At 39.8% G+C, this 13657-nt stretch overlaps 1 protein-coding gene and 1 long non-coding RNA gene across 3 annotated transcripts in view; one reads left to right on the forward strand and one right to left on the reverse strand.

Moving 5' to 3' along the window:
- The window catches only part of LOC124049338, a 73184-nt gene that overhangs the window by 56110 nt on the left and 3417 nt on the right, over window positions 1-13657 (forward strand). Inside the window, exon 3 of one of the 2 annotated variants that reach the window (XR_006841406.1) lies at window positions 632-707. The exons of the other annotated variant lie outside the window; for it this stretch is intronic. This is a non-coding gene — a long non-coding RNA (uncharacterized LOC124049338). The remainder of the gene's footprint in view (window positions 1-631; window positions 708-13657) is intronic. 2 annotated transcript variants of the gene reach the window in all.
- celf6 (CUGBP Elav-like family member 6) overlaps window positions 1-13657 on the reverse strand; it is a 134715-nt gene that overhangs the window by 1402 nt on the left and 119656 nt on the right. The window contains exons 9-12 of the mRNA XM_046370764.1: window positions 13517-13579; window positions 12867-12947; window positions 9625-9768; window positions 5483-5632 (exon numbers count right to left, since the gene is read on the reverse strand). Of these exons, the coding sequence (XP_046226720.1) occupies window positions 5505-5632; window positions 9625-9768; window positions 12867-12947; window positions 13517-13579 (416 nt within the window). The 3' untranslated portion in view covers window positions 5483-5504. The remainder of the gene's footprint in view (window positions 1-5482; window positions 5633-9624; window positions 9769-12866; window positions 12948-13516; window positions 13580-13657) is intronic.

Below are 13657 nucleotides of genomic sequence, written 5' to 3' on the forward strand. Positions count from 1 at the left end.
GAAAAAAACTAAAGGTTGTCCAATATGAAAAAAAAATTATGTTTCAAGAAAAAGCCTCCACTTAGGATCCAATGAAAAAAAAAATAAAACCTTTGTGTTGACTTAAAATGCTGCCCTGTCACTAAATGTGCCCATGTTGGCGAGCTTTGAATATAAAAGATCTAGTTTACAGGCTATCATCCCTAATACGTTGCGTGCTGTGATGTGGGTGAAGAAAAGGCTACGAAATCACAGCAAATCACTCTCTGAGAGTGAACATGAAAGGATCTGACTTTGTGACAGGAACACACGCCCAGACGCTCTTTGTTCTACCTTTTCATTCCTGTAAATGAGCTTGTTGCCATTTCATAATAGATCTGCTTTTTAGATGTGGGAGCTGAGATTCTAACTTATTTCTTATGTGTGCCAAAGTGAGCCCAGCCATTAACAGCATGAAGCACTAACAGTCCCGATTATAGATGTCCTCTTTTATAAGCCACTAGTGATTCTTGCTATACGGCTACCACACAGCAGAAGAAACATACAGTGGCTGTAAAATAGATCCTTTTTCCCCCAAGTAAACAGCTCCTTTCAAAACATCACCCTCCAACTTTGTCTGATGATAAAGACTTTATTTTCTTTTTTCCCCTAGCTTTCTCGTCCCAGCATTATGCCTTCCCCTCCACATCACCACCTACTTAGATGGCTCCATAAAAGACACCTGGCAGGTAAGAGGCATAGTTGAGGCCAGAAAGACCTTATCCCTCCTGACTCGACACCCCCCTGAGTTCACTGGATGGACTTCGGGGTGGGGGGGCTAGTCACCCGCAGGGTTTCTAAAGAATAGGGCTGAACAAGTTCAATGAAAACGACTAACGCTTATCAGGGTTTGGCCTGGAGGGATAGAAACAAACTCACTTGCAAAGAAAGGACCTTTTTCACTGTGAATCTGTTTTCTACCTTTTCTCTTTACAGACCGAATAACAATTATCTCAAATACAAGCAGCAAAAACACTAGACATAATTTATCTGGTGGCATAATCCTACTAAAAAAAAACAAAAGGCACCAGCAAATAATCATCCCAGGTATTTGTACTTTGTTCTATTCCTGCACCCTGTTTATACATCTATGTGTACAGCATAGCTGTATGGTGGACTAGTTTTGGCCATGTGGGTCTGCAGCACTGCCTACAGCTCTGCTATCACAGTGTAATTGGTTTGCACCCTCATAAATAAATAAATGGGAAGTGATTCTTACGTTAGGCAAACAAAACAATCTTGGAGAAGTACTCCCTGTGCAGATGGAATCAAGGGAGAAGTGGAGTGTCAACATTTGCCTGTGTTCTCTGCATGAACGCTGGAGATTTAATTGGCTACACAAACATACGGTCATCTTGGTCATCTCTCTGCTAAGCAGCTGTCGATCGGGGGAAGAAAAAGGTCCTTTTTGCAAAGTTTCAGACTGTCATAAAAAAAAAAAAAAAAAAAAGAAAAATAATAGTTTGCCGGAAAAAAAACACATTGATGTGAATGTGAAGAGATAGAGAAATAGAAATACAGTACATCCATACACATGAACCCCACAAGAGAAAGTAAAACATCACAAGGGCACACGGTACAATAGCACAAAGGGTTAAAGGCCATTTCCAGTTATAATAAACCAACCAGTCAGCACGTCAGTTACATTATGTACAACAGGTAGCCAAGAAAGGCATCATTTTACTGCACTCCACAAACTGCCAATATACAATATACAGTAAATATATATAAATATAAAAGGAGGGCAGAATATAAAGAAAGAGTTTAGAGATATCAACCAACGCCATGTCATGCAACGCAGTCACAGTCCCACCACATGACGTCATCCAAAAGAAAATGACACCATGGGTTCAACTTACAGCTGTGGGAACTTGGCCCCATGACAGGTGTGGGGGGGGTGGCTATAGCGGAGAAAGGCCACCTCACACTGTGATTGGTCATGTCAGGTTGCCAGGTTGATGGGAGTGCAAAAGAAGGAAAGAAACAATGGGATTTTCTTTTCCTTAAGTCAGAACTCAAAGCACCCTTTTCTTGGTCCACACGCTCACTTATTCAGCCTGACAAATCAAATGATGTTATTACGGTCATTAGCATAAAAACTGAAAAGAAAAAACGACAAGTAAAACAGAAATAACTTAACAAATCATCTTCAACACAGCACAAAAAGGCCTTTTTTCACGCCTCACAGTGGTGGTGAAATACTCTTAGGCTGACAACATTTGCAGGTTAAAAGGTTGAATTGATGTTTTTTATATTCACAACGATAACCCTTAAGGCAGAAATGCACATTTCAGAAACTTGTCCTGTCTACAGTAATTGGATTTGCATTGTTTGCTATGAGGGTGGCCATACTGTGAGTGCTTCAGCTTTTTTGCATTAAGTTTATCTTTAAGACACAGAACGCAATTTCAGAGTAGCGGGGCTCCTGAGACCAGCGGAAGAGAACGCTGTCTGATCGTGTTTTTAATTCAACTTCAAAATGAAATCATCAGCATTATATATAAAAAAATGGAAGCTTGTGAAGTTATCTACATATTGAAATTTTTACCAAACGAACACAAAAAATAAAAAAATCATCATTCAAGTTTCACCAAAGTTTTGCTCATCATCATAATGTAGTTGAATTTTGAAAATTAAGCAGTAACAGTTGAACTTTACTTATTTTAGTCTTTTGCGCAAGAACTCAATGTTGAAATGCAAGGCAATAAATGAAAAGAAAGAAATTAGAAGTAGATTGGTACAGTTTTTCAAATACAACCCTTTCATAAAAGATCCCTCACGATTTTTAAGAATCTGCATAGTAGGAGCAGGCTTCAAAAGTCCCACTAGCACATTTTTTTCTTTCATGTTTTCATGGGTTTGCTGTTGGTTTTGGTCCAATGGGTTTCCTTGACTCAACAACAGAAGTGGTGTAATAACAGAAGAAAAACTCAAAGATGGATTGAACCAGACCAGAGACAAAGGAGGTCATGAAAAACACACATGCGCACACATGCACATACCTCCTGATGAAGTGACAAAATGTTACTATGGGAAATGTCTGTGCTTTGAGACGTTCACAGTCCAGCTCAATGGCTGTCCCTTCATTCAATGCTGTTGCAGGATATTTTCCATTTGTTCCTCATTGATGTGCTAAATCAACCCCCAACCCCCTCTCCCCACTCTGGGTGTCTTCTTTGAAAGCTTCTCTTCAATTAGCAGCACACAGCTCTATTCAAATGCTATCAGGCAAGGGATAAAGGGAGCATCTATCATTTGTATTGTGTACCACCTTCCATTAATGCCATCTTGTGGCTTTTAAAAAGTCAAACCTAAAACAAACAAATGGTATTACCATGCTTTTATTTATGGAGGAATATAATCCAGGCTTATGTTATTGTAATGAAAAGTTGTCTCGCCAATTGGGCAAAGAGAGCATGCATCTATATTATTTTGCACTGGCAGCTGCACTTTGTAACAGATGGACGATGATTCTTTGAATCAAGCCTGACACTGAGAAATTATTCATTATTGAAGGATGGAGCCACTTTAAGTAAAGCGTCTTTTTAAAGCTCTGATTTTGTAAGGGCCAAAACAACGAAGTGTTGGCTATTGAAGATATCTACTGGAAGACATACTATCTGCACAAGTTGGTAACCACGACATTTGCAAGATCTCCTGTTTGCTCCACTTTGTGAGTGCATACTTTATAAAATCCAGCATCATTAAAATGTTTTAATGATATTAAACCAAATAGCTGATAAATGTGGGCAGAGGTTACATCTATTCCACAAATGATAAGCCTGATTTCAGCAGGTTAATACTAACTTAACTGTGTTCACTGTTAGATTAATTATTGCTGTGGCCGTGTAAACATTGGCATAGTTTTTTAAAGTTAGTACTTTTGTATAGTTTTGAACACTTTCGCAGACAAACAACAAATTCCTAACATTAATGTTAATCTTTAATTTCTAGATACATAACATTTTTCTATGTATATGTCTGTTTGTTTAGTTATCTTAATGCATGATAAAATATTAAACTGCTTTCAGTGCAACTTTGCTACAAAACTTCAGTTCATTTAGATGACATATGAGGACATGTACTCAATGGAGAACGAATGTCGTTGTATGAAAATGTCCATAAGGGATTAACAGGGTCAAGATACTAACACAGTCCTATGCTGTGTATTTGATATTTTGTAAACAAAGAATGACAGAATATGTAAAACATACTATGACTGTTTTGGCTGAGAACAGATTGGTGAAGTATCTCTTGAACTAACCAAATGGTGCTTACTGGGACTGGTGCTTTTCAACACCATTATACAAGCCACTGCCTTTTGTAGGGTGAGTAAGTGTTTTTCCATTAAGTATCCTTTTATTTATTTTTTGCGAGCATGACTTTTCTCTCATACAACCTGCATTTACTCATCATGCTCATCAGTAGTCTTGTAGAAAGGTGACATACTTTCAGTCTACTCTGTATTATTGTGCATCTCCTTCAACTCAAAGGACCTCTCGATTTTGCAAAGCAGCTGACTGAAATTGAATGCTGAGCTATTTTGGGAGAGAAATTACTGCTATCTGGTTTTATGAATTTGGAGTTTAACAAGTTGCATCGATTCTTGATGCCATCCTCAGAAGACGGGTAATTATGCACAACTGGATATTGATGATGTCATCAATTTGCCCTGGAGCATCTTGCAGGTACAAATTAAATTTTAGGACCACCACCACCAAAAAAAAAAAAAAAAAAAAAATTAAGTGGAGCAGGGCAACCTGACAAAAATCTCAAGTGGCTGATTCTGTGAAGAGTGCAGATGCGATATTGAAAATGGCGCTCTGACACACATGGCTAATGATAAAAAGAAAAAAAAAAAACACACATTAACCTGAGAGAATACAAATTTCATGCCATATCAGGCTTAATGGGGACAAAGTCAGGTAGTGACTACAGAATTAGAATTTCAACTGTTTCCCAAGCTGACCACATTTTAAACTGAGTAATTAAGCTTCAGTCTGTCATATTGCTGCAAATTTCAGTAGATAGAATTTCTCATGCAAATGATGGGTTTTCTACTGGTTTTAATTTGTCCAACTTGCCTTGAACTGATCACCTCCTTTAATAGAAATCCACCGAAAAAAAAAAAGTTTAGAATTTGTGCCAGAAATGCAAATATTTACTACTTTACTGTATATTTTACTATAGTATTTACTACCTTTATCAATATTTTTCTGTAGTATTTTGTAATTGCATCTATAAATGTATAATTATACCAAAAAACTTGGATAGATTTGTATTTTAAAGATATTCTACATTTTGGCATAATGATTACGTTTAGATTTGAGGCAATACACAGTAGACTCTCAAACCTACTGCAGCAGCAACATCCAAAGTTTCCAAGTGAAGTGGACAGTTTGGTTTGAGAACTGGTGGTTCTCACTGGCAGTTTGTGTTTTGGCATCTGTGGGCGTTACAATACCTGGGTACGGACAGCAGACGAGTCAGTAAGGTCGGTTGGCATCCTTTGGCCGCTTTAGTTGCACCTTCAGCCTCTTCATGCCTATCTGAAAGCCGTTCATGGCCTGGATAGCGGCTTGAGCACTGGATGGGTTATCAAAACTCACAAAGCCTGAGACACAAACACAGAACGGGAGAGAGATTGGGGCAGAAAAAAATGGGAAAATGGAATAAAGGGACAACACACGAGGGGAAAAGAATGGGGAGAGATGAGAGAGAGAAACGGAGAAGAGAAAGTGAGAGGGAACGAGACGGAGAAAAGACAGGCAAGATGAAAGAAAAAGAGGGGAGAAGAAGACCCTTTTTAGTGTTCAACAATGACACAACAATAGGTCTTTGTTTTCTCTTTTCAGCAGATTAATTGAAAATCTTTGACTTAAAAAGATCACATAAAATATCACAAAAGCTAATAACACAGATATTAAAAATCAAACGAAGAAGAGCTATTAGAGTTTAACTTGAACAGTGAACAAAAAACTTGAAAAGGTGTTCAAAGATTAAAGACAAAAAGGATTCTCATGTTGTGCGTGGATTTTCAGAGAAAAGCCGTGTCTGCAAATGTTACCCGAGTGTTTGAGCCATACAAGAGTGGCAGGGCCGAGTGCATGTGGGTGTATTTTCGTGTACGTGTGTGACTGAGTGTGTATCTGAGTAAAGAGTAAAGGGCATGCGGGTCGTGACGAGATGCTAGGAGCAAGGTGTGCAGGACGGAGGTGCCGGCTGCTCTGAGTTATCACCTGGGTGTCGAGGCGGAATGAGCCCACAGCTTTCCACACCGAGACTCCTTGCCTGCTCTTATCAGACACCTCTGTGATTGACGGCCCGAATTTTCCGCCTGCCAGCTGATTTGATCACACCGCTATGGGTCCAATTTAATTTGGGGGGAGAGGGCAGGCTTTTGTCAGCGTGGGTAAGATAAGGCTGCTGCTTTTACAAACCCTTTAAACAAACTGAGCAGGGAAGGGCCTGTCAGTTGGCAGTGATCCCCCTCCCTGCCTGCAAACACGCACACACCCACACACACACTATCCCTGCCTTTAACGAATATCCATACCTCACATTTACATCCACATGCCAAACGGGTGATAGGATGCTAGGGGTCAAAGTAGAGAAGAAGAGGACAAAGACTGTGACACAAACTCCAAGTGCTCGAATCCATGTACATTAAAGTATTCCAAAAGTAGAATAAAATATTTGAACAAGATTCCAGTTTTAGCTGTTTTCTTGAGACAAAGTAACTGGCTGGTGTTTCATATATTTGATGCAGCACTGAGTGTGTGGTGCTGTGCAACTCAATACCCCGAATGCCACTCGTGGTTGAGGTATGGCTCTCACCGCAGTCATCCATATCAGCACAATGTCTGTACATATTGTAATGTTATGCATTTTTAATAAAAACACACACAGTTGCAAACGTTATTGGCTGACAGCAGGGAAAAAGTCGAGGACCAGGTTGAGCAACTGAGAATGCTGCAGTACGTTCCACTGTGACAGTGCTAGGAAAAAGAGTTACTGCGGAGTGATGCTGTGCACTTTGGTGAAATTCCTTTTTGCAATAGCCTGCAGTCTAGAGGCCTGATTCAAATACGCTCATAGGCAGGGAAAAACAACATCCCCTGCTCTGCCATAACTATTATTGAACTCCCTTTGAACAAGTCAACCTCCAGGTGATCAAATGAAGCTGCTCAGTAGCAAGAAATCATTTTGTGCATCAAGCTCCTGCTTTACAAAATTTCCAGTTTTAGTACATTTTTATTGTAATGATTATTTTCCATTTGCAAGCATTGGAAATTTGCAAGCATCCCCTTGATGTAAAAGTGAGGAAGAACAAAACAGAAAAACAGCAATCAAAGAAACAACAGCAGAAAAGACAGGTATGTTGTGATTTCAGAAGTCCTTCATGTGAATTGAATCCCTTCCCTATTTTTTCTATCATATCTACAAAGCATTTGGTTTCAAACTTTATAAATATGTGTGTGTGTTTCCATTCTCAGAAGGCCTTTTGATATTCATTTTCAAGCTAAAGCCAGCTAATTTCACTTCCACAAGATAAGCTTTTATCACTTTTAAAAGTCAATATTGAGTGACTAAACGCAGAGTATTAAGACTAGTGTCGTATCCACAGAGTCCCAAATTGAATGAAACACAGCATATCGCTCCTTGACAGTGAATGTCTGTGTGGTGTGCACATGTGCCTTATAGATGTGCTGTATATGTTTCACTGCTTTCTTGTCACAATTGTTTTAATTGCTTTGAGGTAAAATATTTTTTAAACCCGTATAATATCCCCCTTTTTCAACCCCTATATTATAATATCAAATCATGTCACATATTCACATCCATTTTTTCACAGTGGAAATAAACTTACTAAATAGACATCTGTCTGAATTGACAGTGATGCAACCCTTAAGAGTATGCTCAAATTCCCACTCCAGAAATACAGTCTTTATAAGAACATGCTTTGAGTGCTCCTCCTCTGACCTTTTCATCATATTCAAATTTTTGAGCTTTTCTGTAAACACTCATTTCAAAGAGTGATGTCTGATTATCTCCTGTCAAAATCCCAAAATGTAGTTCACCTGTATTGCAGAGATATCAAGACATGTATGCCTAGATGTTTCAGCTGAAACTCACAAGAATCATTCTGCTGTGGCAAGCAATTTGCCTGTATTTCATTTTCAAATTATTGAAAATTCTAACATAATATTTAAAATTTGGCTTCTTAAAATATAGATAAGTTAAATTTTATACCCACAAACTTGACATTTTTTATGAAATGTAAGCTGTATTTAAATGCTAGCTTTATGCTAATGTTTTTAGGTTTTAATTAGAAAAAGAAAGACAAATGTGGAGTATCTAAATTAAAATATGCTGTTGTGCTGTTCAAAGGCTGTGGGAAAATTTAAATCTTGGTTAAGTAAAGGCTGAATACAGACTGGATTGTTCGTATGTTATAGATATAAATAATTAACTTGTCTTACTGGTTTTTAAATTTTGATCTTTATGAATATGCACGACAGTGCTTTGGAAATGATGTCTTTGGCTGACAGTAAGGTCCTTTGCTTTCTGTTTGTATAAAATGCTTGTTATCCATCATTGCAGTGATTAAGATATTTTAAAATTGAGAATATTTTCATCACACAACAGGCCTAAAATTTGTACATTTTTACAATAGACAAATTATCAGTCCACCCATTTATCCATTTTTCCACATCTCTATACTGGATGTAGATATGCTTACAGTATATCTACATATGTCTGTGTCTCTACTGTGCTCCTTAACTACATCATCATGGCTAAACTCACACATTTTTAAGATGAAGTGTTCCAAGTTCTTAGAGGCCTAATAACTTATCCCCCTTAATGCACAGCATCTTCTGCCCAATTTGTTAACGTCTTACAAAAGACCCCCGGGCCCTGGCTATAAAAAGGAGGGAGAAATGAGTGGGGAAAAAAAAAACCCTACAAAAGAATAGTGGGTTAAATTGCTGTTTTTCAGCCAAGATCTTAATTACTAGCCTTGGAAAATAAGCCGGTGAGACTGATGAGGTCACTGCCAATTTGTCCTTCCCCCTTGTTGACTGACGGATCATGATAGCGAGAGACATATGTTTAGATGAGAACACACAAAGGGGAAGTGAGAGAGAGAGAGAGAGAGAGAGAGAGTGTTGAGATGGACAGAGTCAGACAGACGACGGAAGATGGGAAGAGAAAGGCTCATAGACAAGCCATGCTGAAGAGAAACTGAAAGAAAGCCAATGCTGGGAGTCTCTCTCTCCCTCTCTGCCTGCCTGTCTCCTGGGTGCTGCTGTCCAACTGAATCAACAGCAAGGCCCACACCAGTCTATTATTATCTCTTTAAGCCCATGGATTCCACCTGCACCGCCTCCACCCTGATGAACTGGTTTGCTGTGTGGGAGGCGAGAAAATAGGAGGGGAGGGGTGCCGGGATGCTGCTGGGTTGCCCCACTGGAGGACTGGGAAAATGCTCCTCTCTTGGATAAAGAAGGGAGATGGATACTGATTGTATTAGAAATGTTGTGATAGGGAGAGCAATGAATAAATGTTGGGAGCAAATGGCATGGTGACTGATTTTTGACTCACCGAAACATTTGCTCTGATTGGTTGCTCGGTCCACAAACACTTTGGCAGAGATGACGTTGCCAAAAGGCAGGAACATTTGCATGAGCTCCGCATCTCCGAACTCCTGGGGCAGGTGATAAATAAACAGGTTGCAACCTTCTGGCCCTGGCAATGAGAAAAGAACAACATGAGAACATTAACAGGGGATGACCAGCGAGAGAGAGACCATAATCCTTAATAACATAAGAAAATGACTCAATAAAGCAATCAAGACAATAGTCCAGTGGCGATATAAGCACAAAATCTACACTTTGACACCTTTGGCATTAATATTTATTTGTGTTAAATCTAGTTATTGTGGCATGTGTGAAGTAAACGCACTTTAAACTCCTTTTTCGAGTGTTATAACGTTTGGGGTCTCAATTTGAAACCATTTGAATAACAACTGCATAGATAAGTCGCCCTTTAATAAATAATACAGATACGTTTGACTATTGTCTAAGGAAATATGTGGACCATAGCAATGCAAACAGCCACAGAGAGGCAGAGATAGAAGTAAATGTGAAAAACAGCCAGAGATAAAAACAGAGACAACAGGAGGAAGAAACACAGAGAGGTTGATTGAAAGAGAAAGATTAAGACGGTTATATTGAGAAAGAGAAACTCTGGGACAGAGGAAGAGAGAGGGGACGAGGAGGCACGCATTAGCCAAGTCTTTGTCCCAATTACTGTGTGACAGTAGAACTGTCTTCCAATCTCTCTCCATCCCTCCACACTCATCCACCCAGCTGCCACATATTGTACAGGCCAATCTGGATAAAGAGAGGAATGAACTGGAGAGAGACCGAGAGAGCAAAGCATGGACAGAGGGAGGAAGGGGGAGAGAGAGAGAGAGAGAGATGTGATGGACTCAGGGACAGTATGCTTGCAGCTGGCTTCCTGGCTAGCGTTCTCTCCTGTCTCATTGCTCAGGGTGATAGCATGACGAGATGAGACTGGGGCTGGTGAGAAGCCTGATAAGAGGACTGCACTGGTGGCTGGCTGTACTGCTGCTATGCCTCAGTGAGATAGAGGACACACACACACACACACACACAGGTTGACAGAGTGGGGATTTTGAGTTTCACTTGTGTCTGTTTAGGTTTAGGTGTCTTAGAGAATTCATGCTTTGAAAAGAAGTGGTTTGTTTGAGGGAAAGAAATGTCCCCGAGTGCTGTGTGTGAAGATGGTTTATAGGTTTGGCTTGTCGCACACTTGTTTACTACTCCTAACAAATGTAGCTTTTTTTACTGCCTTTTTCATATATGCAGCTCTGAGATTCCATATATGCAAAGGTAATTATGTACTTGTTGTACTTGCACATCAATCATTGTGGGATGATTAAAAGTATGAAAATAAAGTCATAGTCATACATCTTGAAGACCACTTGCACTTTTACTCTCCCTAAAAACAATACATACAGTAGGCTGAAAAGTAGAACACAAATGAGCTCATGGATCTGAAATGTACATTTGTATTCTATTTGTTATTTTAATAGGAACATGCAGTTGTTTTGGGCACTAAACAAAAAATTTTATTATTGATAATTTGATAAATATTTTTACACCCTGGTACTTAAATTGCATATCTTGTATTTTGTCCACAGTGGGCATTGTTATTGTTTTTTTTTTGTTTGTTTGTTTTGCTTTTTTAAAGAGTACATCAAAGACTGTTTGCATGTCTTGGGGAACACTACTGCATATGTGACTGCAGTTGTATGAAGGTTTTTATGCCTAAAATGCAGTTGTTCAGCCATGTCACTCGTAGCTTCAGCTGGTGTTGAAGTCTACAAGTTTGAGAATGAAAATTGTAGCCATGCTTCTCCTCTGGGTTTGAGGCTAGTGGCTCGAGGCTGCATTAGCCTCACCAGCATAACATACCTCAGTCACAGATTGAAGTGATGATGGTTAGAGTTGTATTGTGGGTAATGGAGGCAGCTGGTTTTGATAAAGAATAATAACGAATGGAGTAAAAAAAGGTAAATGTACCTAACTGTGCAAGAACACAGTTCTGCTCATGTCATTATAGTTAGTGGTGATACATTTAACCCAATACGTTTGCAGCCCTGATTAAAAGTTGAGGCATGTACCCCACAAAGTAAAGTGAAAAGGAATGACATTTTTAAAGAGTACAGTGAATGTTTATCAGGTTGAAATTATATTTTTGGATTTGGGGGATTTTCTTTGTTGACACACAGAGAAGCACAGGCAGCCATTCACACGGAGAATGTATTGTTGAAATTACTGGCTTTCAGAGGGAGGTTGAAGCTGAGGCTTGACTGTGTCTGTTTATTCAGGTTTAGGTGTCTCTTGTTAAATGGCAGGGCTGCAGACTGTGGCAGTGGACTGAGACAGGCTGGGAAAGCAGCCAAAACCCAGAGCAGGCCAGAACTCAGACAGGCCACTGGCTCAACCAAGAATAGCTCTGTGTGTGTGTGTCTGTGAGGGAGAGAGAGTGGTTGTGTCTGAGTGTGTATGCATTACCATGACCATTCTTGCTAATGATTAAAATGTTCTAAAGTAGCAGTGTGAGATGGATGTTCTTAACAACTCGAGTTTTTCTATGTGTGAAGTCATACCTGCATGTATTGGGAATCAGCTGCTGACATGTGAGGATAATTTTGCGTCTATCTGTACCTTATCCATACAGTTCTGTGCTGTGACCCTGGCTTTCACTCACGCTACTGAAACAAACAAACAAACATAAACTAACTTTCCCTCTAGGCAATGTTGGAAACACTCAGTTTCAGACTTCCTATATTGAATATTCATGCCACTCTACGCTGTCTCATACAATCATATAGATGAATAATTGAGATTGACGAATGGCGTCAAAAAGAATGATTTACCTTCATGGTATATCCTATGCTTTATTACATCTGATGCCGTGGTATAAGAACGAACACTACACGAGGAATGGTAATAAATGATTATGCATGCAGCTAATTAATCTGATGAATATTTATAACCACTTAAACACATTGTAATGGACTGATTAAGCAGTCCAACGCTGCGAGTTTGAATTAGTGCAGTTTTTGAATAATGACAGAGTAACTTTCCATCTCACTGCTAATGTTCCTCTTTTTAAATGGGGAGCCTTTTTTGCACATTTTCCCCAGCCAGCTTTTTCCCTCCCTCACTAATTCAAAGCAGCGTAGCTACATTAGAATGGAACATGGCAATTATCACCTTTTATCTTGGGTGGGCGCGCTTGCTCGCACTTACCTTCCCTCTGTTGCTGGGGAATGATGGTTGGTTGCTGGGGGAACGCTTGGCTGATTGGCGCATAGGCGGCAGGGTAGGCTGCTGTTGCAAAGGGAGAACCAGAGTGGAATTTTTCACATCTCCATTTTCATATTTGACACAACAAAACTCAGATCATTATTCCATTGTTCACTTTCGTCCTCTAGACATTGCATAAATAAATTGCATTATGAGTGGGAGCCGGGGCTCATTTGGTCCTGGATCACTACACAAAGAGTACAGCAAAAGGAGGGTGGAGCGCGTTGAACTGAACAGACACACAAAGAAGGACAGAGGGACTTATATCATGTTAATGAGAGCTGATGTCAGGCAGAAAGCAGTGGTTCTGCGAGGTCCATGTCATCGCTCATGTAGGAGGCTATGGCAGGTTCAAATCCTCAGCTCTCGGTGTACTTTTGGAATTAAGATTTTTTTGTGTGTGGGTGTGTAATCGAGTCAAATGGAAATCCCTTTGCAGTCCTAATGTAAAGTAGCCTAATCCGGGAGGAAATTGGCTGGTCCGGCTATCTCTACCTGTCATAGTGTCTATTGATGTGACAAACAGAAAGGGGAGAGGGAGCGGGACAGATGGAGGAAGTGAGAGAGTAGAGGAGTTAGGAGAGACGGATCACCTGCGTAGTGTTGGACGCCAGCATAAGCCTGTTGGAGAGGGTCGGTCACCGTTGGACTCTGTGCTGCAGGGAGACGAAAAGACAAAGGAAGGGGGGGTGACAAAGAGGGAAATGAAACCAAACGGAGAATGGTCAAAACAG

This window comes from Scatophagus argus, chromosome 1 (assembly GCF_020382885.2).
Source record: "Scatophagus argus isolate fScaArg1 chromosome 1, fScaArg1.pri, whole genome shotgun sequence".
NCBI classification, from domain to species: Eukaryota; Metazoa; Chordata; class Actinopteri; family Scatophagidae; genus Scatophagus; species Scatophagus argus.